Raw genomic sequence first — 27,412 nt, 5'->3', positions numbered from 1 at the left:
CCTCATCGCGTGTCTTTCTCTTTCGTCTCCGCTTTCTCCGCCGGCAGACAGCCATCAACCTTCTCCAGTTCCTTCCAAACCCTCTGAAAGAATATGTTCAGTATATGCGTTATCCTCTGAATCATTCTCCAATATGCCATGCATATCCAACGCCTTAAGACCGATCGACACCAGATGCTGGGGAGTAGGTGGAGCTGGAGGAGGCGGCACTCTCTGCCAATCTGCCAATTTGTTGATTTAGATTTTGATGGAGGACCTTCAGTTGGTACAGAGTCAGAGCGGTGGAAGCGTGAAGGAGGAGGAGAGGGAAAGGAAGAAGGGGTCGGCTTACTCGTTGCTGCGGAAGATGGAGTTAGAGAGCCGCTACGCCTCCTCCTCCTCCTTCGCGTCTTCTTCCAAAGTTGTTATCTTGGCCTGCGACGCCACGAGGGAGCATAACGAGGTCGAGATGCGCCTGACGGTGAACGCCATTCGCATGAGAGGCGACATTCTCTGCGGCCGAAACACCCTGATCGTCCTCGGCGTCCTCCACATGGTCACCAACCCCAGTGAGATTTCGTTCAAATTTCCCAACGTTTTTTTATATTTGCATGATCTTGTTTTCTTTGAGAGAAAATTAGTGACGGCTAGAAAATTGTGTGAATAGCATCCAATTTTATTTCCAACTGTCAACACTGAGAAGAAAGTAACCTTTTTTCCCTCCCTTCCCTAAATTTAGCTACTCATCCCTTCCCTTCCCTTCCCTCAACTCTCACTCTCCTTCCTTTCAAAAGCTGCTTTGGTGTAGAAGTAATTTCTCACAAGTGCCTCCTACTGGCATTGCATGGTATAAACATGGACTATGTTGTTTCCTCCCATTGCTTGGTATATACATGTAAACTGCAATTTCTACCACCACCGCCACTACTGCTCATAGTTAGCACCACTAGTATCTTCTTCACTAGCGTCTCTGTTATACCCATCACCATTGTTAATATGGCTCAGGTACTATGCTATACGCAAATTTTATAAGACAACTATGTAACATTGGTTAATTGTGGTAATGATGGTAAAATGAATAGAAAATATGTTTGATAAAGCCTGTAAAATGACTATACACTTTATCTTATAGTCATCATAAATTTTGGTGACCTATGTTCTAGCTTCTAGTGCTTGCTAACAAATCTATTGTCGAATTAGCTCATGTTTCTCATGACTCAAGAGTTTTCAGTTTAGCATTTTAATTTACAGTTTTGACAAACATTTACTGTGCCTGATTTCTGAAAAAATAAATCTAGGAAAATTACTGTAATCAGTAGAATCAGATACTGATTGAATAATTGTTGATTGTATGAAATAATTGTGAATCATTGGCTTTATCATCTCCAAACTCCGAACTAATTATCCATCATAAGTTTTGCAGGAATAATTGGTTCACATTGCGATATAATACCTATTTATGCAACAAAGTGGAGTGTGTGAAAAATTACAACATTTTATTGTTATCTGATGTTTGCAATTTGATTTGATGGTCAATATAAGTACAGAAGAAGTGGAACTTGTAATTTGGCATGCTTTAGTGTGTGTTATCTCATGATCATTATATTTCTGTATCAGTGGGATATCAAACAAAAGCATGCACTGATTCATTTGGTGGGACAAGTTCTCGGGCTCTTGAAGAGGAAGTCTGGAGGAAGCTTGATAAATATGAAAGCATGCTTCAAGAAAGTGTTGAGAAATGCAAAAATGAAGCAGTAAGACTTTCCTTATCTGTTATGAGCTGATTTACTTTTATCCTTTTTATTTATAGAGCTTCTGAGAAGATGAAGTTTCTGCACTTCATTTATTTTCACATTCTAATTTTTCACTGTGATTGTCTTTACATATTTATGCCCTATTATTTCAGTATATACTGATACTAAATGAATTTACTAGCTAAGAAAATATCTTTATGTTGTATGTTATTGTTGTCCTAATTGATGGGGAGCTTATATATACTAAATTCATAGCTTGAAATTCAGAGATAAGCTTGAGGAAGTAAGGGCATGTTTGGTTCATGAAAAATTGAAAATACAATACAACACATATAACATAACATAAATATGATTTGTGAATACTATTATATTACTAATTTATAATATAATAATATTATTATATTATAGGAATAGTATATCATTATATATTAAAAATAATTAAATAGAGAAAATACAGGTCAAACTTAAATACAAAAATATTATAAACACTATATAAAATAATTTTTTTGCATTGTATTGTAATTCTATGTAAATATTATTTAATATTACAATAATATAATTCTTTTACATAGAAATAATAAATTATATTCAATAATATTGTAATATAGGTAGTATTTGTTTGTTTAAGTTTATAAAATACAGATAGATACATGAATAATATTATTTAATACTGCAAACCATCATAATTATGTGTTTTTATTCAAAAATTTATATATTAAGCTTTCTTTTTCTACAAAATATAATATTTAAAAATACTATACAATATAATATAATCTAACTCAAGTTCCCTTGCTTGTATTATCAAACAAAATAACACCCAACTTCAGATCCTTACCCAAATAGCAGAAACTCTTGAAAACATCCATACTGACCTTCGAAAACTCCTTGCAAATAAGAGTCCTGCACCTTTACCTGAAGATCTTATTGAAAAACTCCAAAATCTCTCCCTCCGACAAATCGAAAAACCTAAAGAAAAGCTAGGAAAACTTCTAGTCTTTAAAGATCCCTATCAGATTCTCAAGTAAGAACAACATAAGCTTAAATGACTACAAGAACTCAAACCATGCAAACTCCAAACCCGACCCCTTTATTCGAAGACCAAATTAGAGAATACAGACAAAATCAAAGGCGTTTGCATAATGCACAAAGGGCAGTCCGAAGGATAAGCAGAAGACTAACTGGAGGAAGCACCCCAGTATATACGCTTGAGCAGCAGCTTGAACCTCAAGTACAACTTCAGATTTCCATGCAAGAAAGAGCATCAATTATTCCTGTATAAGTCCTTTACCATTCGAGACGAGACAACATACACCATAGAGTGTACATGCACAGGTCAGAAGAACCTATACTTGTCATAAATTCTAACCAACTAGACAGACCGTTTATACAGGAGGAAAGCTTTAATCAGCTCCAAAAGAGTCAAATGCAATTTATACACATTGACATCCTCCAGGTTAGAATTCAAACATTACATCGCCAAGAAGAAGGAGTCATGACGCTCATAGTCTTTCGAGACAACAGATGGCTTGGAGATCAATCAATTCTGGCAACAATGGAAACTGATTTTACAAGAGGAAGCCAAATGGTCTATGTAATCCCTGATATGATGATGACTATCGGAGACTTCTTTAGAAACATCCAAATAACCATTCTTACCAGAGGGTATGATCAATGGCGAAACAGTGAAGCCAATTTATTAATAACAAGGGGTATGGTTGGACGCTTATCTAATACCCCCAACGTTGGTTTTGAATACTCCATTAACGGAGTTGTTGATTATCTAATAAGTCATGGAGTAAGAGCCCTTCCTGGACGAAGGTATTCTACTAATGCACTCCAAGGACTTGATTGGGTAATAAGACCCACCCAAGTAAATATACCTTTACAACCATAAGAGGTAAATAGCCTCAATTTAATTGATGGAAGAATTTCTTTAAGTTTTACTAATTATACTGCAGCAAGAACAAATCCCTAACTTGAGCACGCCAAGAAGAATTTCCATTCGTCTTGGTACACTTACTTTCTAATACAGCTACAAAACCCGAGACAAAGTCCTCAGGCGTTGTAGGATTTGATTTATCTGCCGACGCGGATTGTATCATAGAGCTCAGAGGGCGAGCCCTGATATCTACAGGACTAAGCCTGGAAATTCCCTGGGGAACGTATGGCCGAATAGCAACAAGATCAAGTGCCACATGGAAACTTGGCCTTGATGTGGGAGCAGGAGTGATTGATTCTGATTATAGAGGTGAAATAAAAATCCTAGTATTTAATCACTCTGACAAACAAGTTGTGTCTTTCAGGGGATGTTTGTTGCATAAATTATTTTCGAAAAGATTATATACCCTGATATTTATATCGCTCCATCCCTTTCTGATACAACAAGAGGCAATCAAGGATTCGGCTCAACGGATGAAGCATCACCATCCCAAAAACAGCCGCACACCACCAGACACAAACCAATTGGGATATTTTTCTACCAAAAGAAAAACAAATAATCTCTGCATTTGCGGAAGAAGAAACTCTCATCTGGCATCTACAGAAAAATCTGGGGTTAGACTATGCAGGAGATACAAGCCCAGGGGCCACTGTACTCTAGTCCATAGGCCCTGCCCTAGAAAATCCTATAGACGAAGATGATGATTTATCTTACATCCAATATCTTGCAGAACTTTCATCACAACCAATCACTTCAACCATCTGGGATGAATATCCAGATGATGATGAGTGGCTAAATCCATTCGCAGAAGGTGGTGGGGATAAAACCCAATTACTAGCGGTAGGTCACGAACTCGAGTACCCAATTCTAAGGGAATTAGCAACAACAGTACTCCCTGAACAACAACAAATATACTCCACAAGTACTGTGGTATCTCCGTATAGACCATCGCAAGACACAGCCATGGGCCCCTCGGATACCCACCAGCAGCCCAAGATCTAGGGACTTCTCAGCCAATACAACCTACCTTTCATAAAAAAACTAATAGCAGGCTATGAGGAGGAGTAAATAATGAACTATGGACGCTCCCCTCTGCCCAACAACAAGGGGGAGCTATCTTTGTGATTCCTGAACAGCTCGACCTCTTCCATGATGTTTTCTCAAGATGGGAGTCAATAACCCTAAATCATGTGGCAGCCCAAGGGATCACTAACTCTAGTGATAAAATAGAATATATAGAAAATCTCTTAGGCGAGATTGAAAAATTAGTCTGGATCCAATGGCGCATGATGTATCCTGAGGAATATGTTGCACTAATACAAGCAGGAGAAGGAAGAAGAAGTACTCAGAACATAATTTTCCAAATGCGTCGGGTATTTTCTTCAGAAGACCCAACACAAGGATCCACCGCAATACAAGATGATGCTTATAGAAGTCTCGAAAAATTATCTTGTGACAACATGAAGAATATTATTCAGTATATGAATGACTATATGAGGCTAGCATCAAAATCTGGGAGATTATACACAGGATCAGAATTATCAGAGAAATTCTGATTTAAGATGCCAGGTGACCTTGGAAAAAGAATTAAGGCTGCCTTTGATGAAAAGTATGCAGGACTTACTATAGGTGTAATCCCTAGAGTCTTATTTGCTTATAAATTTCTGGAGCAAGAATGCAGAGATGCTGCATTCAAAAGATCACTAAAGGACTTATCTTTCTGCAGTCAAATTCTCATCCCTGGGTACTACAAGGGACAAGGGCAGAAGAAATATAGTGTACGAAGAAGTCATACCTACAAAGGTAAGCCCCATGATACACACGCTCGCATAGAAAAGAGGAAGCACCTTCTGAAAAATAAGAAATGCAAGTGTTATTTATGCGGCCAAGAGGGTTATTTTGCTAGGGAATGTCCCAACGACAAAAAAAGTTCAAAAAGAGTAGCCATGTTTGAGCAACTCGAAATCCCTGATGACTGTGATATCTTGTCCGTCCAAGAAGGAGAAGAGCAAAGCGATGTTATATTTAGCATCTCTGAAGGAGAAGAAGATAATAGTGATCTCATCAGGTCTGTCCAAACTGTAACTATAAATGAAAATATCTATATGTTAGGACAGGTTGACGGTGGCTACCGGCAAAAGATAAAAGTTACAGATGAGCAATTCCAATGCCAACATGACTGGCAGTCTAATGAAGATATCTTCCTGCCACAACCAACAAAATGCACAGGGTGCATGATGGAAACTATTAAGCGGGCGAGAATTCACTGTTCCAAATGCCTTGTTACCTCGTGTAACTTATGCGGGCCATATTATTTTAACAAAAAGGTACCTATAGCACCAGCTTCTTCAACTCCATTCTTTCCTAACCGTTTACTACAGGAACAACAAAAGTATATTCTCTGGTGTGAGGCAAAAATCAAAAGACTTCAAGACGAGGTCACATTCTATAAAGGGCTTCTAATGGAAAAGGAGCTTGAAAAAGACTTTATTACCCTAAATAAAGAAAGAAGTTCTGAAGATGAACAAGAAGCAGCAAATATGCTATACACATAAAGAACTAAAAAAATATCAGCAGCAGAAGGGCAAGGCCCATGCCTTATTAAAAATATGCTTTACAATCTCCAAGTAGAGATAGATATCCCGGGAATTCCAAAATTTCTATTACGGGCTATATTGGACACAGGAGCAACAATCTGTTGCGTGGACCAGAGGTCAATACTTGAAAAGGCTCTTGAAGAAAATACATTTATAATCCATTTTAGTGGTATAAATTCCCAACAAACGGCAAAGTTCAAGATGAAACAAGGGCGAATGACAATAGGGGATAATAATTTAAGGATCTCTTATATATACAGTTTTCCAATGACATTAGGAGACAAGATCCAGATGATTATAGGCTATAATTTCATACGAGCCATGAACGACGGAGTTAGTATGGAAGGTAATGTAGTTACCTTTTATAAAAATTTAACTGTTATAAATACACTCCCCACGGCTAATACTGCAGTAGCAATTGAAGAATTGGACCTTGAAGAAAATGAGTATATTCAAATCAAAGAAATTATTTCTTATTCGATTGGAAACTCCTCTCAAAATTTTACAGAACAGTTTGGGCCATTACTCAAAGAATTAAAGGACCAAGGTTTTATTGGGGAAAACCCCCTTCAACACTGGTCCAAGAATAAAATCTTATGTTATGTGGATATTAAAAATCCAAACTTTATCATCGAAGGTAGGCCGTTAAAGCATCTTACACCCAAGCAGAAGGAAGCATTTTCAAAGCATATACAGTCACTATTAAATATTGGAGTAATCCGGCCAAGTACAAGCAGGCATTGGACCACTGCCATCATAGTCAATTCAGGAACAACAGTAGATCCTGAGACAGGAAAGTAAACAAAAGGAAAAGAACGAATGATATTCAATTATAAGAGGTTAAATTATCTTACAAACAAAAATCAATACAGCTTACCGGTATAAATGCTATACTTCAAAAGGTAAGCCACAACTCCATTTACTCTAAATTTGATTTGAAAAACGGGTTTCACCAAGTGGCAATGCACCCCGAATCCATAGAGTGGACCACCTTCTGGGTACCTGATGGGTTATATGAATAGTTTGTTATGCCATTTGGGCTGAAAAATGCACCCGCAATATTCCAGAGGAAGATGGATAATTATTTCAAGAGGACAGGTGATTTTATTGCTGTTTATATTGATGATATCTTAGTCTTCTCCAGGAATGAAGAAGAGCACTCAAAGCATCTCCCTTCCTCTCTTTGTTTGCTCTTACCTTGAAGATTCTTCTTGAGCCTTAGGAAGCTTCCTTCTTTGTTGTAGAGTTTTGGGTGGATTTTGGCAAGGTATTGGTACTCCTCTTTCGTTATTGTTCTTCATGAAGGTTTGTTTTTGGAGGAGTCTTCCAGGATTAGTTTTTTTGACAACCTTGGTGCTTGGTTTGGTGCCTCCTTTTCTTTTCTTCATGAAGAGGCTTAAATATTTTTACATGACTACGGCATGGTGCCATCCCTTCTTTCCTTCATCTGATCCCATGGACTCTTTTTATAGAGTCTCAATCTATAATTTCCTCTCTTAACTAAGGGATGTGAATTGATGAAAATATTTATTTCCTTATTTTGTCTGCTTGCCATGGGCGATCGGAGATTATAATCTCATCATCATAGGGATTACAAATTTAGAGAATTTCTCCTTATTTTGTTGTAGCAATCAACAACCTCACTTTTGCATATATTTATATTAATTAATTAAGGTTCTTTCCTAATCTTTTTGATATATACTTGATGCTTTTGGTTCGTGTATGGTGGTGTTTGATTCTTCAAGATGCATATCCAATATACTTTGTGATGGTTATCCAATCTTGTATTGGTCCCATAGGATCTTGAACCAATGTTTTTTTTCTTCGTTTTTTCAATTTACATGTGTACATAATTTGTTAGAAATCATGACGGTCCAAAAAAAAAAAAGAAAATTTAACCTCAACAATAATCAACATGTTATATTGTTGAATTGAATCAATCAGAGTTAAAGGTGTAATACGACAATAATCAATATGTTAAATAGTTGAATTGAATCAATTAGATTAGAATTAAAGATATGACTTAGAAGTATCAAATAATTTCATATTAATTAGAAGTGCTTCAAATAGTTGGGACAAATATGAGATGATGATGATGAAACATAATCGATCTAAATCACCCAAGAATTCATAGGCAGAATGCAATTCATGTAGCTTTACTCAAAGAGTTGGGATATATACAAGTGCTTCTTAAGAATTAATTGATGCCATTGTATCTTTATTTATAACAGCAAGATTTTCCATTCTTACCTGGTTTCTGAGTTGAACCTTTTCCTTTGTCAATACTGAATAGTTTATCCAATTGAACTTACTAATTTATTCCACTCTTAAAATTCTGATCCTTGCATATATTTTTCTACAAGGCAACCTTAGACACTTTGAATATGCTTTTAAAGAATTCAATAATCTACTGATTGTCTCTTTATATATACTGTTGCTTCTTGTGCTAGGTTAGCATCAATATCAAAATAACCGCTGGAACACCAGCCAAAATTGTGGTTCTTCAGGAAGTTCTTAATAATAAACCTGCCTGGCTTATCCTTGATAGGTACTGTTCTTCTGCTTCTGATTGTTTTGATTCTAAATTTTGTTGTGCCATGGTACCAATAGGGAGTTTATGGATATGGTTTACTGTGAATAGCTACTACTAAGTACAGAAGTTCTATATTGAGCCAAAATCTGATTCAAATTTGTAAATGCACGTTAGACCAAGTCCTCCACATTTTACTTCAACAATAGCCAAGTTGTTTTAGACAGAAAAGTCTTTGATCCATGTGCCTGCGCGTCTGACAATTGATTTCATCTAAAAATATAGCAAACTTAATGGTATATATGTGTGTGTGTGTGTGTGTGTGTGTATCTGATGCTTTTAAATTTTTAGATGTGATTTCATTTATAGATGAGGTTTTCAAGTTCATGTTCATGTTCATGTTCATGAAGCTTACATAAAAATGTGTGGAATTCAGATAGCTCTTTAATTGTTTTTGTTAAGAATAATCCATTTCACATTCTTGTTTATGTATTCAATTAAAACACATTAATTGCAAAATGTTTATCTGCTTCAACAATCATAAATAAATATTGAATATGGACATTTCACTTCTTTAGAAAATAAAATGTGAATCCCAATGCTTGAAGTGCTAACCCATGCTGGTCGTATGGATGTACTTTTACATGCGAGTCTTCGTTAGTATCGGAGCATCGGTGTGTCACACAATAAAGAGGGAGCGAGATAGGGAGAGAAGAGAGACCAAGGGAAAGAAGGGAGGGCAGGGGAGAGAAAGTACTTGAAAATTTTGAAAGAAGAGTACCATGGAGAGAGAGTGGAAAGAGCGGTGGGTGACTAGCAAGGGGTATGTGTCAATTGACAAGTGAAAGGAATAGGAGGAGAGGAGTATGTGGAAAGCAAGAGAGGGGATTTAAAATTAATTTTTAACCTACTAAAATTACTACTAATCCACCAACCCCACCTAGTGGGATAGGACTTGGTTGTTGGTTTAATTAGTCATCTACAAACTTTTTGAAAATAATTAAAATATAAAAATTTAAATAGGATAAAATTTGATATTTAACATCAATGAAGTTTTTTTCCCTTCATATTCTAACTTTTTTGAGGCCAGTAGAGATGAGAGATTTGTGCAAGCAAACAATGGGAAAACTAGGGTTTAGTTAGATTGTCTTGAGCTTGTTCTCCTCTTTTGAATCTTCTCTCAGTTTTGATTAGGATTAGACACATTGATTTGATTAAGTTAAAAAAAGTAATTTATCTATTTTTCTTTTAGTAATTTTAAATTATTTCAGTAGAATATCAATGAAGATAAATGATTATTGCAATAGATGGGCACTGATAGGATCAATTTTTGTTTATAAAATATTTATTTAGTTCAATTTAAATGTATAATTTTTTTTTAAAAAATTTGAATATTATCTTATTGAAAAAAACTTGCATTCATAATTTTCAATTTTGATTGAGTTGAGTTCAAGGTTTAGGTTTTTAGAGATTTTATACTTATAAAATTAAATAAATTTAATTACAAAATTTAAAATCTAATTTTAACCTAAAACATATTTTACATCCCAAAATTTGAAAAATCATAGATCTCTCTATTTTTGTCCACTCTAATAATGGTAGTTATGTATAAGAAACAAAACCAAATTAAAACTAAGGATTTTGAATTATTTCAGTGTATTAAAAAATTTTATTTAGTTTTTATTTAATGCTCAAAATTTGTATTAAATGCTCATGAACAAATTTTAAATATAATTATATAAACTTATAAAAATATACATTCATTTTAAAATGACAATTACATCTTCAACAATGAAAACGTCTCGAGTCTCCAAATTTAAAATTGCTTCAATGTGCAGAATTTGAAAGCGACACATGCTTTAGTTTATAGAGTAGCAAGGGAGGTCCTATTTTCTTGTTTAATATTTTAGCGTTTTTCCGGCAAAATAGATTGTAAGTGCAAATCATTATAAAAAAGTACACAATTTATATGTGGCTAAATCTTAAAATAAATCTTAATTTGTTGCAAGTATTTTTAGCTCTAAATTCTTAGATGATAAAATTAATCAACAAATATAAGCACAAGAATAAACATGTCTTAGTAATTTAATTCATTATTTAGTAAATAATTAATTATAATAAAAAGTTAATTAAAATTTACAACTTATACTAAATAAAATTAATCATATTATTATTAATAGTTTAATTAAATAAATATTAAAATGGTATTTGCATGATACAATATGATATAAAATCTTATTGTACCAAAACTCCAACATGGCTTGTTTATCACAATAATCATATTATTCAATAGCAAAGATGAATTTGCTTTAAATGTTAGCCAAATTGCTTTGGTTAGTTTCCATGAATTGTGAAAATTTTTATTTTCTGTTTCACCTAGAAGTGCAGCACAACATAAAAATTTGACTTCCCATGGAAACAGCGGATCTCAACTCCCAATTAATAGTAATGTATCTTAAATAATGTATCCTTTGATAAATGTCAGTGCAGGGTGGATAAACATCTGGTATATTATAACTATATAGACTGATATTTTTGTTTCTTAAAACAGGAAACTACCAGGTAGATAAATTGAAAAAGGATAAAGTAGATAAATAAATTAACAAGATTTCTACTCAGCTACTTCTTTTGCTGGAATGGAGTTACTTAATTTCTTTGACCTCTTTATCTAGGTTCTTTTCACCATGTTTGGTTCACATCTTGCTTCTGCCATGATTAGATTGGTTTGGAGCCATCTTCTCTAAAGCTGCAAAGTTGATTTTTTTGTATGTCCAGTTGGATAGAATAGTTTGACCAAGTCACTCCTCTGTGAGCCCATTTGCTTTATAACCATATCATTTACCAAATGAAATAGAAAAAGCTATATTATAGGCATCTGACAATATTGTCAAATTCCTTCTGCTTTAACTTTACCCATAAACAGCTACAAGGAAACAACAAAGAATTTACAATCCAAGAGATTCCTATGCGAGACTCCAATATAATTCCATATTGAATTGTGGGGGAGTTTGTACTGTCAAGATGTCTATACTCTATTGTGTATCAATATTTTGCTTGATGGTTCACGGTTTTCAATGTTTATGGGCCATTTTTTGGGGCTAGGTTGTATTAGTCCTAAACATGTACCCAAAGGACCACAAATAAACTATAAATCTTAACTATTTAGGGTCAAATACACAATTCTTATTCCTCCTTCAAACTCTATGTAGGACTATATCCTTACTAATAAGTCATTCTTTGCATATTGGGAAACTGAATGGAGAATGAAGAAAAACCATAATTGATAAAAAAGAATCAGTTGATACTGATATGGCTTGCCTAAGTTGCATCAATATTAGCAAAGTCTGACCCAATTTTTCTTGAGATCAATATCTCATATTAGATCCATAGTTTAAAGAAAGTAAAAAATTTGAAGAAATTATCTAGAAATAGATTAACTCCACTGGAAAATATATTAAATTGATTGAAAGCTCATTAAATCAAAATGAATGAAAATGATGCAATAGGAAGAAATTTTATCAAACGAAATTGAATTAAAAAAGTCAACCAATCTAGCGAACTGTCTCTATTTTGCCTAAATATTAGTTAAGGCATACAGTACATTGATATGGTCCTTGTTGCTCCTGTGAATTTAGAATAATCTTTATTGTTTCAAGTGATCTACCACTATGTCGATGAATCAGCTTATCTATCTCTTCTTCATTCAATATTGATAAATGGCTTTATAGACCAGTATTGCCTCAAAGTCCATTTTCAACTAAACCCAATAATATGAAATATTAAACAATAATAATCTATTTTAGTAAACAACATATTAATATATGATATTGTTTATTACTCTATTGATAATGCAACAGAATTTATTAGTATATTTTTAATTATTCATGCTTTATTTTCTCTCCATCAATAAGCTAAAGACATAAAAGGGCATCTCGGTGAACAAAACTCTTGCCAATGCGGGTCTTGGGGAAGAGTCTGTACGCAGCCTTATTCTGCTTTACAAGAGGTTGTTTCCGAGACTCGAACCCATGACCTCTAGGTCACACAGCAATAACTTGATTGTTGCGCCAAGACCCCCCTTCCAATAATCTAAAGACATACATTTAGTTAACAATACAATAATGTTTGATATGTCTAGAATATGGTTACAATCTAGTGAAAGCTGATATCATGCTCACTATTAATAATGCTAAGGGTAGAGTCATAAGGTAAGCCCCTCCTTTTATTTTAAGTGCTAGTTCTGAGTCAACTTTTGCTTCTCAATAGTAAACTGGTTCTGTAGACATATGCAGTCTTTCGCCTGCCAGTTCATCCATTGCATGTCGTGCCAGTTAAACAAATAGTTAGACAACCAGTCAGCCACACAGGAGTAGGGATAATGGTTTACAGGACATTTGCTTTCCATGAAGGAAAGTGCAAGATATGGAATAAGTGAGCAAGATAGGCTATTAATCCTTTTACAGTAGTCTGTAGATGTTCCCTTTATTTAGAAGTTTCATTAACATCTTGATCTCATTGTTCCTCTAGAGATGTCAAGTATGATCAGGTTAAGTCTATTTCAGAATTCCTTTCCATCTCATTAAATAATGATAATACAATATTGTTAACCTAATAATATCAGTAATATGAAATCACTGGTAATTCCATTAATCTAATTAATTAAATATACTATTTCATTAATTGTATTGTGTTATTATGTTATCTCATGAGAGAAAAATATTATCCTTACTATGACTCTAATTATGACTAATTGTCATGTTTTATATCATAATTATTTAAGACTTCATCAATTTTGATTTCACTTCTCCTACCAACCAATCCAATCAATACTTAGATTTTTTGACCATCCAGTCCCAATACAGATACTGATTTTGACAACTATGGTGAAGACACCTCTGCCACTTAGGGTAACAACCTAGAGTCACAATAAATTTGGTTAAGATCCATGTACAGTAGATATACATTAGGTTATTGATATAGTTTTGTGCCTGTTGTTAAGGCCTAACACAAGCCTTCCTTTTTTTTTGCCATCCAATCTTGGGACTCATATTATCCACATTATTTAGGTAATGAAAGGAGACTTGAGCCTTGATGTGGAGTTAGCATCACATAAGTTTGAGGATTTTGAGAGCTTGTATCCGTTTACTTGTGCTAATTGCTAAATCTGCCAAATTAATGTGTTGAAAATTGTCCATGCTAGGATAAATGAGTATACTTTTTCCAGCATAAGATTTCCCTGTATCCATGGATTTTGCACATTCAAACTGCTACATTCTTCTCATTTTTTTGTCTGCTTTTTTCCTTGTGCTAATTGTATAGATGCAAAGACATATATGATTTTATGGTACTGATGCGTGGTGTGAAGTGCTTAATAATGATATACATGTTGAAAGGCACTTGCGGAGGGACATGAAATTTTATATGAAACACATAACCTGCAAAGTCGCATCTGTTTCTGATAATCTATTTGTTGCTGTGCCAAAACCATTTGTTACAAATGCTTCAAGTAAAGAAACAGTAGAGCAGAAGCTATTTTCTGTCTCCAGAAGTGTTCAACCCAGTTCAAACATGGAGGAAGATGACAAGAACATAGGTGAAGCCAATGTGCGCTCTTTGGTGTCTTTTTCAGATTATTATTCTTCTATAACTTCCCAAGATTACTCCAATACCTTTAAGCTGAGCATGCTATCATCATCCAAATCAAGGTTCGAGGACTCTAGTATAATGGCATTTGATGGAGTTGCCACTTCAGGTAAGAAAATTGCAATATCAGAGGGAGAGAAGGCATTTCTCTTCTTTTCCTACATAATTTGTGTCTATATGCCTTTTCTTTGTGTGTGTGTGTGTGTGTATATATATATATATAGCATGTGCGTATATATGCTTGTTGCCAAAGTGGAAATGACATCAAATATTAAATTTCCTTGTGCACAAGGATCTTATAGGTTGGTCTTATTTTCATGAAGGTCCATGAATTATGCATTTTGCATCCATGGTAATCTTGACAATTGTAATCTAGAGGTGGTTTTTCCTCGTGGAGTATTTAGCCTTTTTCTTAATATATGCCTTCTATTTTCATGTTGATAGTTTATACTTTACAGCTCCAGCTATAAAGTTCATACTTGCACTTCTTTTACCCCTTTTCTGGGTCTGGGTTGATGCTACTGGATTTATTTGTGCTCAGTTGAACATGGAATTTTACAAGCAACCATCCACATACCTTTCAGAGCTGTGATCTTCATTTCTGTTAGAGTTACCCTGGCATGCACATGCATTCACGTCCTCACAGATATATGTTCAGTGAAGAAGAGATCATAACTAGTTTAGGTAAAACTAACAACTTTTGATACCAATATTGAACTAGATTCCAATCTTGGGTTATTTTGGAAAAATTGGAAAAAGTGGAAAAAGGAAAATGCTAATAGTATATCTTTAGTTGTCCCTATGCCACTAGCATTCTATATTGATCTTGTATAGAAAGTTAAATTATATATGTAATAAGCAGTTTTGGAAAACCAACACCAAAATTTGATAGCTAAATTTGTCATAACAATTGAAATAATTGAAAGTTTGGATAGCATCAATGAGTTAATGTGAATAAGTATTGTACTGGAGATGCTAGCTACTATGAACAATCTGAACATCTGATTCATCTTTTGAAGTCTCTACAAGGATGTCTTTCATTGTTAACTGTTTGTGGTGATGGAAAGTTCCCCTTGCCCGTGGTTTGCAGCTTTAGTAATTGTTTAACTGAATTGAATATATATGTATTCTATCCTCTAGTATGTAGCAACTATGAATTCTATTCTCCAAGTATTATAAGCTTTTAGTGATCTGAAGTTGACAGAAAATGACTTTTCTGTGATCTAATCACATTAAGAACGATTTCTATCAGCAGGAAATTCCTTTTATCTTAGTTTTCCATGATCATTGTCCTTTCCAGGGGTATGTTTTAAAGAACAAAGAAATCTGTCTGGTAAGCAGGTCCTGGAGGGCAATAATGATTTAGTTTTGCAGTATGATTCCTCTGAAAAGCCAATTCTTTGTGCTGCTTGTGGACTAAGGTCAATACTTTATATCAAGGAATCTATGAAGTTCCAATTTTCAGAGATTCAGGATGCAACTAACGATTTTTCAAAAGATAATTTATTGGGAGAAGGTGGATTTGGTTTTGTATACAAAGGCCAACTTAAAGATGACCAGTTTATTGCAGCAAAAGTACGAAAAGATCAAAGCACCCAAGGATACAATGAATTCTTTTCTGAAGTGCATGTTCTAAGCTTTGCAAGACATAGGAATATTGTGATGCTTTTGGGTTATTGTTGCAAGGAGAAACATAATATCTTAGTTTATGAATATATCTGCAACAAGTCTCTTCATTGGCATCTTTTTAGTAAGTAGTAGACCTATTGCTGTCATATTGGAATCAACAAGTGTCAAATATTTTCTGGTTTGGCTGCTATAATGTTGAATGAACTTTTTTGTGGATTATGTAGATGAATCTGCTGAGCTTCTTGAATGGGATCGTAGACATGCTATTGCTTTGGGAATAGCAAAAGGTCTTCGTTTTCTGCATGAAGAATGCCGTGGTGGTCCAATTATTCATAGAGATTTGCGACCAAGCAATGTTCTGCTTACACATGATTTTGTTCCCATGGTAATTTTTTTTAGCATTCATATCCGTTGGTTTCTGCTTCAGCATTACTATTTCAGATGATGAATTTTGGTTTTCTATGAAATAAGAGACTGGAAACTACATGAGGCAACTGGTTAGGTGATAGGATAATTTATGATGCTATAGTACAATTAATTTTAGGAATTGTGGAATCCATTGTAGTATTTGATTTTACTCCTAAGAATGATACATGCTAAGGAGAATCACATGACAATGAACTTTATTATCTATCGTGAGATATAAACTAACTCACAACTCTATAGGTTCAATTAGCAAGAAAGTTTTGCTTGGTCTCATGCGTAAGTCTTGCACAGTGCACTAAATTAATGAAATTCTCCATATTATGTCCAACATCAGTGTGATGAGATTTCACATGTCAATCAGTATTGATTGACACAATCAATGAATCATCCCAATCACCAATTGATATTGATAGTGTGGTATGAGTAAATGTAGACCCGACCCCGGGCCGGACCCGGCCCGGGCCCGTAACCGGGCCCATAACCGGGTCAACGGGCTGGTTGATCGTTGACCCGGTTCGCCGGGTCGAACTGGAACCGGCCTGGCAACTTGCCGGGCCGGTTCCGGTTCATTCGCTGTAAAACCGACGAACCGTCGTAAAACCGACGAACCGTCGTAAAACCGACGAACCGTCGTAAAACCGACGAACCGTCGTAAAACCGACGAACCGTCGGTTAACCGGCGGGTTGAACCGCCGGTTCAGTCGATAATTTTTTTTTTTCTTAAACGGCTTGAACCGCCGGTTAACCGGCGGCTCATAGCCGTTGGAACCGCTGGTTAACCGACGGTTCGTAGCCGTTGGGAGGGTTTTTTGGGTATTTTTTTTCAACGGTTAGGATCATTTGACCGTTTTTTGATCAATGGCTATGATTTAGTGTTCGTTACTATCAAAACTCTATAAATAGAAAGCTCATTTCAACATTTTTTACACACATCTTCTCTACTCTTAATCTCATTTTCGTATTCTCTAATCTCTAGACTCTACACGCTTTCGTTTTCAATTTTCAATTACAATGGAAGGAGGCCGCGGAGGTGCATCATCTTGAGCTCGGAAGGGAAAGCAAATAATGAATCCGCGGGAGGACCCCAACATTCAATCCACCGATGATGAGATCGAGCATCTTCCGAATCCGACACCCGAAACACAGGGAAGTACCGATGCAATTACTTCTAAGGTTCGGGAACTTCCTCCTCTAAAGTCTTCTATTTTCACTAAACATTTTGAGAAGGTTACTCTTCCGTCGGGAGAAATGCGTGCAAAATGTAAGCACTGCAATGCTTCCTATAAATTCAAAGCCGGCGGCGGCTATGGGTCGTTGAAACGACATGTAGAAACGAAGCACCCGACGGAATATGGACTCGGCTGTTTTCAAACACAATTATCAAGATTTTCTTCAATTAGCGGTAGTACCGATTCCGGTTTATTTTTATATTCGGATAATAAATTAAGAGAATTATTAGCTAAATTTATTTCCATAGAACATCTTTCTTTTAGTTTTGGATCTAAATGCACATTTGAAGATTTTTGTAAAGAATCTCTTAATCCATGTGCTAATGTGTTCCTAGGACTACACTTACTCGTACAATTAAAAAATTAGTAAAACAAGGAAAAAAAAATTTAATTGATGAATTTAGTAAATTAGATAATAAAGTTTCTTTATGTTCCGATATTTGGAGTGATCATTGGCAAACACATTCGTATATGGGTGTGACTTGCCATTGGATCGATAACTCTTGGAACTTCCAAAAAAGATTATTAGCTTATAGAGTTTTTGATGAATCACATAATGCTCATAATATCGCACAATTATTATGTTTAATTTTAGAAGAATATGGTTTAACTCATAAAATATTTTCAATATCATTAGATAATGCTAGTTCCAATACCGCTTGTATAGATGATCTAAAATTTGTTTGTCAATCTATTATTGGAGGTTTATTTTTTCATATTCCTTGTGTATACCATGTTTTAAATTTACGTGTTCAAAATGGTTTAAAAATTTTAGAAAGTTATATTAAACCAATTAGAATTGCAATTTCTTATTTATGGTCTCATCCATCTATAATGAAACAATGGGGTAGGTTTTGTAAAATTAATGGGATGAGACCTAAAAAATTTCCACGTGATGTACCAACACGTTGGAATTCAACATACCAATTATTACAAGATTCATTTTAATATAAAGAATTATTATGTTCATTTTTTGCACAAAACACTAATACTAATATATATTTATTTTCACAACAATGGAATATTTGTAGTAGTATTTGTGAAATTTTAAAAGTATTTAATGATGCAACCGAACAACTTTCCGATGTTTATTATCCCACTGCTCAATTAGTTTTAGAAAATTTTTCTAATATAGTATTAGTTTTAAATGAATATATTGATAATGAATCTTTATCTCCTTGCATCTTAGTTATGAAAACTAAATGGGAAAAATATTTTTATTTAATTCTTGAAATTTATTTAATTGCATTTGCTTTAGATCCTAGATTTAAATTAGAAGTTTTACAAGAAATGTTAACTTTATATTATGACGCTTTAATTCCAATTAAATATTTTTCTTCCCCTGATCCAGTTAATATTATATATAATGTTAGAATTTATTTATATGATATTTATAATCAATATTATGCAAAATATGGAACACAAATTAATATTTCTGAAATACAACAAACTACTAGTAGCAATTTAAAACTTACAAAAGCACAACTCTTATTAAAAGAACGGACAAAACGTCCACGAGGATCCTCAAGTTCCACACAGAAACTTGAGAATTATTTTATGACTTCTTTTGATTTTAATGAAGCAGATAGCGAAAACTTCGATATCTTAAAGTGGTGGTCACAGATAGGGGTGCCAAAAATGAACCCGACCCGACGACCCAACCCGAGTTGACCCGAAAAAAATCAGGTTCAGGTTGGGCATTTTCGGGTTCGGGTCGGGTTCGGGTTGGAGGGTTAAAGAGTAAAAAAGTTTTGGGTTGGGTCGGGTCGGGTTCGGGTTGACCCGGGTTGACTTAAATATAGGATTTTGTGGGTTTTTTTGGGGTTAAATCAAATTTTATTTTAAAAATTTAGATGTTTTTATGTATATTAATATCATGTTTGTATGATAATGATGGAGTATTGAGATAAAAGTGAAGAATTATAGGGAAAATAGTCCAAAAAAGTCGTTTTGAATCGGATTTTCGGGTTATATGGGTCGGGTTCGGGTTGAGGTGTTTTGGGTTGAACTCGGGTTCGGGTTGGGTTAAAAAAAAAAAAACTCAACCCGACCCAACCCGACCCGACCCACCCGAATTGACATCCCTAGTCACAGAAGGCTCAAAGCTTTCCCGTTCTCTCCGTGATCGCAAAAGAAATTTTAGCTTGTCCAGTGTCAACTGTTGCTGTGGAGCAGACGTTCAGTGCCGGCGGTAACATATTAGATGAACGACGATCAACTTTGTCTCCCGACTCGTTGGAAGCCCAAGCATTACTGGACGATTGGACCAGAGCGGAGAAAAGAATCCAAGGAATGCAACTTTCAGATGACGAAGTTGAAGATTTTGATACTGAAGGAACAAATACGACAGGAACAGGAAATGGTAATGAGTGAAAATATAAAAGGATAAAAATGTAAAAGAACTACGTGGGCTTTGATTCCCCTAAAGGGATACGTAGGCAATTTAAATAAGTGCAAGCTCTTTTTCCAATAAATTTTAATTTTTAATTTTTAATGTTTAATTTTTAATGTTTAATTTGTTTAACATAATAATCTTGAACCGTGGCAAGCCGTGACGAACCGTGAACCGAACCGTGAACAGGCGGTTCCGAACCGTGAACCGGCGGTTCCGAACCGTGAACCATAACCGTCTTGGGCGGTTAAGGTTAAGGGTCGACCTGTTTGGAACCGTCGAACCGGCGGTTCCGAACCGTCGGTTTCGAACCGTGGTCAAGTCTAAGTAAATGTCACTGTGTCACTCATGTCCATAGAGTTTCAGTGGTAGTACAAATCAAGATAGGATTATATTCTCGCAGCTCATCCTTTGATTGTCATTCATGCGGAGATGAAATATTATAAAAAGAGAGGGAAAGGGAAGAGGGGTGAGCACCAAATGGAGCTCCAGAAGCAACAAACACGAGTAACACTATAGCCAAAGAAACCGAGATGTATCTATGATTTGTACCCCACTTGTTTCTGCTCTAATTGTATGATATAAGTCCAACTCCTAGTAATTTATTGGCATGTACTGATGTATATATGGAGATTCGAATATTAGATGTCTTGAGAGCATTAATTAATTTCAATTTTAGAATATTGTGGAATTAATCTCACAAAAATATTACAAAAAATTTTCTCATTCAATCTATGACACTCATTCTGGTGTTACTAAGGTATAAAATTAGTTGATAGACTTGTTATATTTTTATTACTTGCTTTTCAAAATAATGACTTTGCAGTTGTTATACTTTTGAGAGGTAGACAATGTAAGTGGAAGGAATTACATAAAACTAGATACTTGAAAGTGTGCTATGTCAACACAAGATAGTAGCGAAATCAACGTTTCAAGTTTCGATTTATGCAAGTCATCACAGGCGGAATTTACTATTCTGCTCGCTTACTCACACCTCTAGCCTACCCACGCCACCCACCTACCTACACTGCCTGACTACCCACACACGAAATGCTCAACATTAGGCAAAAGCGAAATAATTGGCATTAGACGAAAGCTTAGAGACAGAGAAATAAAAAAGAAAGATTGAGGGGAGAGAGAACCAGAAGGGAAAGAAATTAGTAAGAGAAGTGATGGAGGACGATGAAAGGGATGACTGCGGTGAGCATAGTGGGCGTTCCAGGGGTTAGGGTGCGGTAGCTATGGTAGACGTCCATTTCGATAATGGACAGCAAGGGTGGGCAAGTTGCGACCATTTAGATACTTGAAAAATATATAATTCATAACATTATGAAAATACAACCAACTTTATTAAATACAGCCGAACTTGATTTTCCTATATATAAATTTGGCTTAATTTTAAAATAGACCAAAATAAATGCAAATCAAGTTCAATTTGGATCCATTTAATTCTAATCACCATATCTACTTGAATATCTTTATTTAACCCTAAATCAACTTCCACTCGACTATAAAATTTCAAATATTTGTTTGATTTAACTTAATTAGTTATCTAAAAAAAACTTTAAACAAAAATTTAAATGTCTAGGTTCTTGTCCTCTCCTTTATGTATTCTCTCAATTTTGATTTGAACATCAGCAAATAACCTGGATTTTACACATCACTTTGATTAATTGAAAAATTATTTAATTACATTTTATAAATATTTTTTTTTCCATAATTTTAAATTTATTTTATTAAAATATTATATTGTGATTGTGAACTCATAACATAAAATTATTTTTTTTAAAAGTCTTTATTTCAAATTTTGATGTGACTTTATCAAACAAACATTCTTCAATCTAAAACTTTTAAATTTAATTCATTCAAGTTTAAACTGAGTTTCATATATTTAATTTTTAGAAATTTCATACTTGTAAAATTTAATAAATTTAGTTATAAAATTTAAAATTTATCTTAAATGTAAAATATAATTTTGTAATCCTAAAATTTGAAAAATTATGAATTTTTTATTTTTCATTAATCTAATATGGAAGAAATAAAATCAAATTAAAATTAAATAATAAGTTTTAAATTATTTCATTGCATGCATCCAAGAGTTTTTTATTTAGGTTTTATATTGAATAGATTTTAAGTTGGTGCTTTATAACCAAAAGGCCACTGGTTCGAATCCTAAAAATAATCTCTTGCAAAAAGCAGGATAAGACTATGTACAATGGATCATTCCCCGGGACCCCGCATGGCTAGAGCTTCGTGCACCAGGCTGCCTTTTTTCTTTTTATCGAATAGATTTTAAGTGTAAATTGTTGTGAAATGGAAGAAATATAACTAAAGCTAAAAATCAAAACTAATGATTACAAACATTTTTAATTTTAAAACTAAGATAATTAAATTAATCGACAATGATGAATAAAAGAACAAATATATATTAACAACAACAACAACAACCATGCCTTATCCTACTAGGTGGGGTCGGCTATATGGATCCTTTTATACCGTGAGCTCTATCGCCTACTATATTATCATCTATACTTAAATAAATTTTATCTTATTTTATTGTTGCTAACCAAGTCTTTTTTGATCTTCTACTTCCTCATTTGATATGCAACAAATATATATTACAGTATATATTTAAATAATTACTAAGTAAATAATTAGTTATAATAAAAAGTTAATTAAAAATTATGTATATTAAATAAAATTAATTATGTTATTATTAATAATTTCATTATAAGTATCAAAACTTTATTGACACGATATGATAAGGTACCAAAACTATATCGTTCTAGTCAACGATTGAAACTCCGACATGACCAAGGTTTTAAACCTTGAGCGAAACTATAGTATTCTAGCTGGAGTCTGGAACTTCAAAACGCTACTCTAAACCTTAAATCACATTTTTTTCACCTTATTTCTTTGGTGCAATTTAACCTTTTGAGAGTGTCATATTAAAGCAAGAGTATTAAGTTCACGTGATTCCTACAAAAGCTTGAATTGTACCCCCATTGTTGTGCTTTAATTTTTTTTTTCTTTTACCTAGCTTTCTTCATTTGTGTATGAGATATCACATTTATTCATATTTTTTCACAACACAATATGATAAAAAGTGCTTTTTGAACAGCTTGGGGATTTTGGTCTTGCTAAATGGAAATCTAATAATGATTCATTCCAAACACAAGTTCTAGGAACTTCTGGGTAGGAATCTTCTGTCTCTTATGGTTCGCTAATTTAATATTTCTATGGACATCTTTGAACTTTTTTTGGATGTGAATAACTTTCTGATATTTTGCAGGTATCTTGCACCTGAGTATGCTGAATTTGGTATTGTCTCAGTAAGGACTGATGTTTACTCATTCGGAGTACTTCTTTTTCAGCTGATATCTGGACGTCCGGTAATTGATGAAGACAGTGGGCATTCCCAGCATATATTGCAATGGGTATGAGCTTTATATCTTTATTTAAATTATTGTGTTGCTTATCAGATTCTAAAAGATCCTGTGCATGTAACTCTATTCTTTGGTAATTGTAGGCAGAACCGTTAGTTGAAAATCTTGCACTTCATGATCTTATTGATCCTGTCCTTGGAGAATCTTATGACACTTATGAGTTATATCGTGTGGCTAGAGCAGCATTTCTCTGTGTTAGGAGAAATCCTGAAATGCGTCCATCTGTGGGAGAGGTTTGTATACAGATCCTTTTTGTTATTTTGTTTTATGAAACACAAGATAAGTACTTCCCTTTGATAGATGGTTTCATTGTGTCTCAGATTTTTGTTTAATCTACTGAATTCATTGGTTGTTTCATGCATATCTTTTAAAAAAAAGCATCAAAGATTATGTTATGACTATCATATTAACAATAATTGAAGTCACCTCTCAAATATTATGTTTGTTATGAATATAATTTTTGATCGGATACGTTAATCCCAAGTCCATCTTACTGTATTAAAGCCAACAATCTTTATCTCAATAGGGCATGTTAAGGAAAGTAATTGGTGAACAATGTCTAAAACTGTTGTTACATTCACATTGCATCAAATAACTGCCTTTCAATATTACTCCATCTTCCTCCTACAGAAATAATTTGACCTTACGAGAGAAGAATTTCAACCGTGTTTGGATTAAGTGTGCAAATGAGATCTAGAATCCATTATTGATTGTGATGTCAAGATTAAGCGGATATACCTGTATATGTTTATCGAACAACATGATCTTTATGCATTCGCTATTTCATGAACCTATGTATTTTTGATGTAATATCTGATGACCTTTTGCATTAATCCTTAGTGGTTATTGAATTATGGAAACTTTGGCTTTTGAGGAATTTGAGTTGCTCATCTTCAAATAGTTTATTTTGAGTTGCTCCACTAACTTACTTTTACTGGAACAGGTTGTTCATCTTCTCGAAGAAGGCCATGTCCGAGACTTAGCACAGCAGTTTGTCCCATACTATACAAAATGATGATCATTCATGGTGATACCTCAGTGCCACATATGCCTGTAGACCATTTAGACTATCAATATCCTTTCGTCAAAGAAATGTGCTCATTGTCATCTATGTTCATGATAATACGTTTTTTTTGAGGAAAATGGAAAACCATAACTCTACCAGGATCCATAGCTGGTGCCATACTAGGAAATGATATGTTGCCATCAATGACCCATACACTTTCACTCTATTTGCGATGGAAGCAAATGTCTTTGGTGGAGAAAGAGACACCTTTCCTCCGATGGCTCTCCTTTGCTAGCAATCAATGACGAGCAAGCGAAATTATGTTGCATGGGGGCAAGGGCATGGTAGGCAGTGAGTGGGTCAGAGTTAGGTTGGTGCAAAGATATCTGGATGCAGCAAACTGGATTGGGGTGAGCTCATGTCCAATCTGAGGAAGTGGGTGTGAGAACAAGATCGGAGGTAGGTCAATGAAGGTAGTGGCAACAGAGGTTAGTCTGGAGGGTAGGGGATGAAGGCCATCAGAAGTCAGTAGAGTTCAGGGTTAGATGCAATGCTGAATGGGCAAGGGGAGAGGGCTGTTTGATAAATGCATTTCTTTCAGACATTTTCCCTTCTTGTTTTTCCTTATCATTCCCATAAGAATGAATACTATGATTGCATTTTGAACAGGCATAGATACAACATCTATGGGATTACTTCCATCTTGAGAGTTAATTGTTGGTTTTGTACCATACCTGTGATCTCTCCTTATTTGTAATCCAATACACAAATCAATTGGTTCTGTCATATTAGCTCTTCCCCTCCTAAGCAATCAGTTTTTTCCCAACCTTTTCTCACCTCCTTTCTTTCTCCCTTTTTTTTTTCCCAGGGTAAGCTGTAAACCTAACTGTCCGGGTCATTTAGAACAGAATTTCCAATTATTATGCTAGTTTTTTAGCTGAATAAAGATAAAAAAGAAAAATCACAGCCAGATGTTGAAAAACAATAGACCGTGTTTTTATGAGTTGCTACAACAGTACTCATTCATATGTCGTAAAATGTAAAATTTAGATATCATGCATTCGATTTAGTCAAAATCTCATTTGATATCAACAAAAGACGTAAGGACTTGCAAGATTCCAAGAATAGCACTGTTTATACATATTCAAGGTAGCACATTCGTTTGTGCATGTTGGTTTCTTAATAATGGCTTCAATATAAATGAAAGAAAACTACAAAATATTCACTTTGATTAAGGAGATGAAAATTAACTCTATAGAAAACAACAAAACTGCTGTTGCTTATTTTTTCACTTCTGACTCGTTATCTTAGTTATTTGGCCTATTGATAATAATGAAATTGTTGCAAATTATAACATGAGATTTTTGTTTTTAAATTATTTACATGACAGTCGACTTTGCATTTCTTCTGTTAAATACTTTTCCCCATGCGTTATAGTTCATCCCTATTCATATATCACTTTATGAACTTTGCCTACTCAAACTTATAAAAGTATCAAATTCATATCAATTCCCCTTGATGCACTAAAATTCTTATCAGAATATTTTGTGGGCACATCCTGATTTGGCTCAACTTGCTTTCATCTTACCAGGCTAGCAATTGGATAGACCAATGATGAATGTATGAATTACACAAGCATTCACTTTTGTTATTGATGTGATTTGTTCCGTCCACATTCATTGCACTGGAAGGATTGTTAGGGAATTGATATTGTTGCCTTCCATTTACTCATAGTTATTGTCGATTTATTAAATGAGGGTGGGTGGCTTCAATTGTTCTTTCCACGTAACAAAAATGGAGTATTTGTTTATAAGTTTGATAAAGGGGAACTTTAGCATAATGATAAAATTATTGTGACCTAAAGTAAATTCTTGTATAGTAGGATAAAGCTATGTAATAGATCCTTTCTCAGGACCTATTATTAGTAAGAGTTTCGTGCACTAAACGTTTTTTCTTTACAATCTGATATTTCACTTGTTTTCACTCACATAAGCTTCAGTGCTCAATGTTAATATGTTGTTTTGGTGGAAACTGAGATATGGATTCTGCATTGAACAATTTATTAATCTTTTGGATTTAGTGTACTTATTATTATTAAATGATTATTTGCCATTTAAAATTGCACTAAACTTCAATTACACAGCTCATTCATACTAATCCCACTTCATGTCATGCTCACATTGATTGCTCACCTTCAATTTGTTGTTTTGTTTTTATTTTGACAACACTTATATTTATCATCTTTCTAGATCAGCTTGATCAAACAACAGTTCGTAATGCAAATTAACATTGTCAGGCTCCTCAAATTCTAGTTCTAAAGAAAAAATAAAGCATCGGTGCTGTGCTGTCGATTAGGGGATACTACCACAAGGAACGGAGAATCACCATAAGGAACGAAGACTAACAATGTAGGAGTTTTCTACGAGTGAGACGATAATTCTAAGAATGTTGGTTGCTTAGATGGAATTTTGTGAACGTTTTTTAATTTATTTTGGTAGTCGATAAAAAATTTCTGTGGAATTAGATTAATCATCTCCATAATTAATTGATTTGAAGAGCTGAACACTTATATTATCCCCCCTAAAAAAAACTCAATGAAATTGCCCCTGTCTAGGAAAGTTGTTTGGCTAATGCTAATAAGCCTCCATGATTTGCCCTATTTCAGAGTGTGGGTCGTCCCGGAGAGGTCGCTAAGATGACGATTTTATCTTTTACCACCAGAAGATTCACAATGTAAACTCCTAGGTAATGGTGCAGCTGCAGGGTATCGTTTCAGTTTCCTAAACATCTAAGGATCGAGTTCCAGTTTCGGTGAATTAATAAATGAATTTTCCTTGATGAA

The 27,412-nt window shown here is 34.3% G+C and overlaps 1 protein-coding gene across 3 annotated transcripts; it reads left to right on the top strand.

The window, feature by feature from the left end:
* LOC122001400 (receptor-like cytosolic serine/threonine-protein kinase RBK1) lies at positions 1–26,932 on the top strand. 3 transcript variants are annotated; one of them, XM_042556116.1, is made up of 11 exons: positions 1–548; positions 1,597–1,733; positions 8,720–8,817; positions 14,193–14,551; positions 15,743–16,192; positions 16,296–16,456; positions 23,240–23,313; positions 23,411–23,555; positions 23,648–23,797; positions 24,508–24,591; positions 26,867–26,932. In XM_042556116.1, exons 1-10 carry the CDS (start codon positions 248–250, stop codon positions 24,577–24,579), a joined length of 1,947 nt encoding a protein of 648 aa, XP_042412050.1. In that variant the 5' UTR covers positions 1–247; the 3' UTR covers positions 24,580–24,591; positions 26,867–26,932. The 3 variants fall into 3 exon arrangements, with proteins under 3 accessions (XP_042412050.1, XP_042412049.1, XP_042412051.1); XM_042556115.1 differs by lacking the exon at positions 26,867–26,932 and adding an exon at positions 26,162–26,498; XM_042556117.1 differs by lacking the exons at positions 24,508–24,591; positions 26,867–26,932 and having other exon boundaries at positions 23,652–23,794.
* The last annotated feature ends 480 nt before the right edge of the window (positions 26,933–27,412 follow it).

Source organism: Zingiber officinale, chromosome 7A (assembly GCF_018446385.1).
Source record: "Zingiber officinale cultivar Zhangliang chromosome 7A, Zo_v1.1, whole genome shotgun sequence".
Classification (NCBI taxonomy): domain Eukaryota; kingdom Viridiplantae; phylum Streptophyta; class Magnoliopsida; order Zingiberales; family Zingiberaceae; genus Zingiber; species Zingiber officinale.
This window is presented reverse-complemented; position numbering and strand designations above follow the sequence as displayed.

Bases quoted from the DNA above. Each gene is read 5' to 3' on its own strand.
- LOC122001400 (XM_042556116.1), top strand. From the start codon at position 248: ATGGAGGACCTTCAGTTGGTACAGAGTCAGAGCGGTGGAAGCGTGAAG. The intron at 16,193-16,295 runs GTAAGTAGTAGA...TGGATTATGTAG, and splicing joins TCTTCATTGGCATCTTTTTA to ATGAATCTGCTGAGCTTCTT. The intron at 16,457-23,239 runs GTAATTTTTTTT...CTTTTTGAACAG, and splicing joins CACATGATTTTGTTCCCATG to CTTGGGGATTTTGGTCTTGC.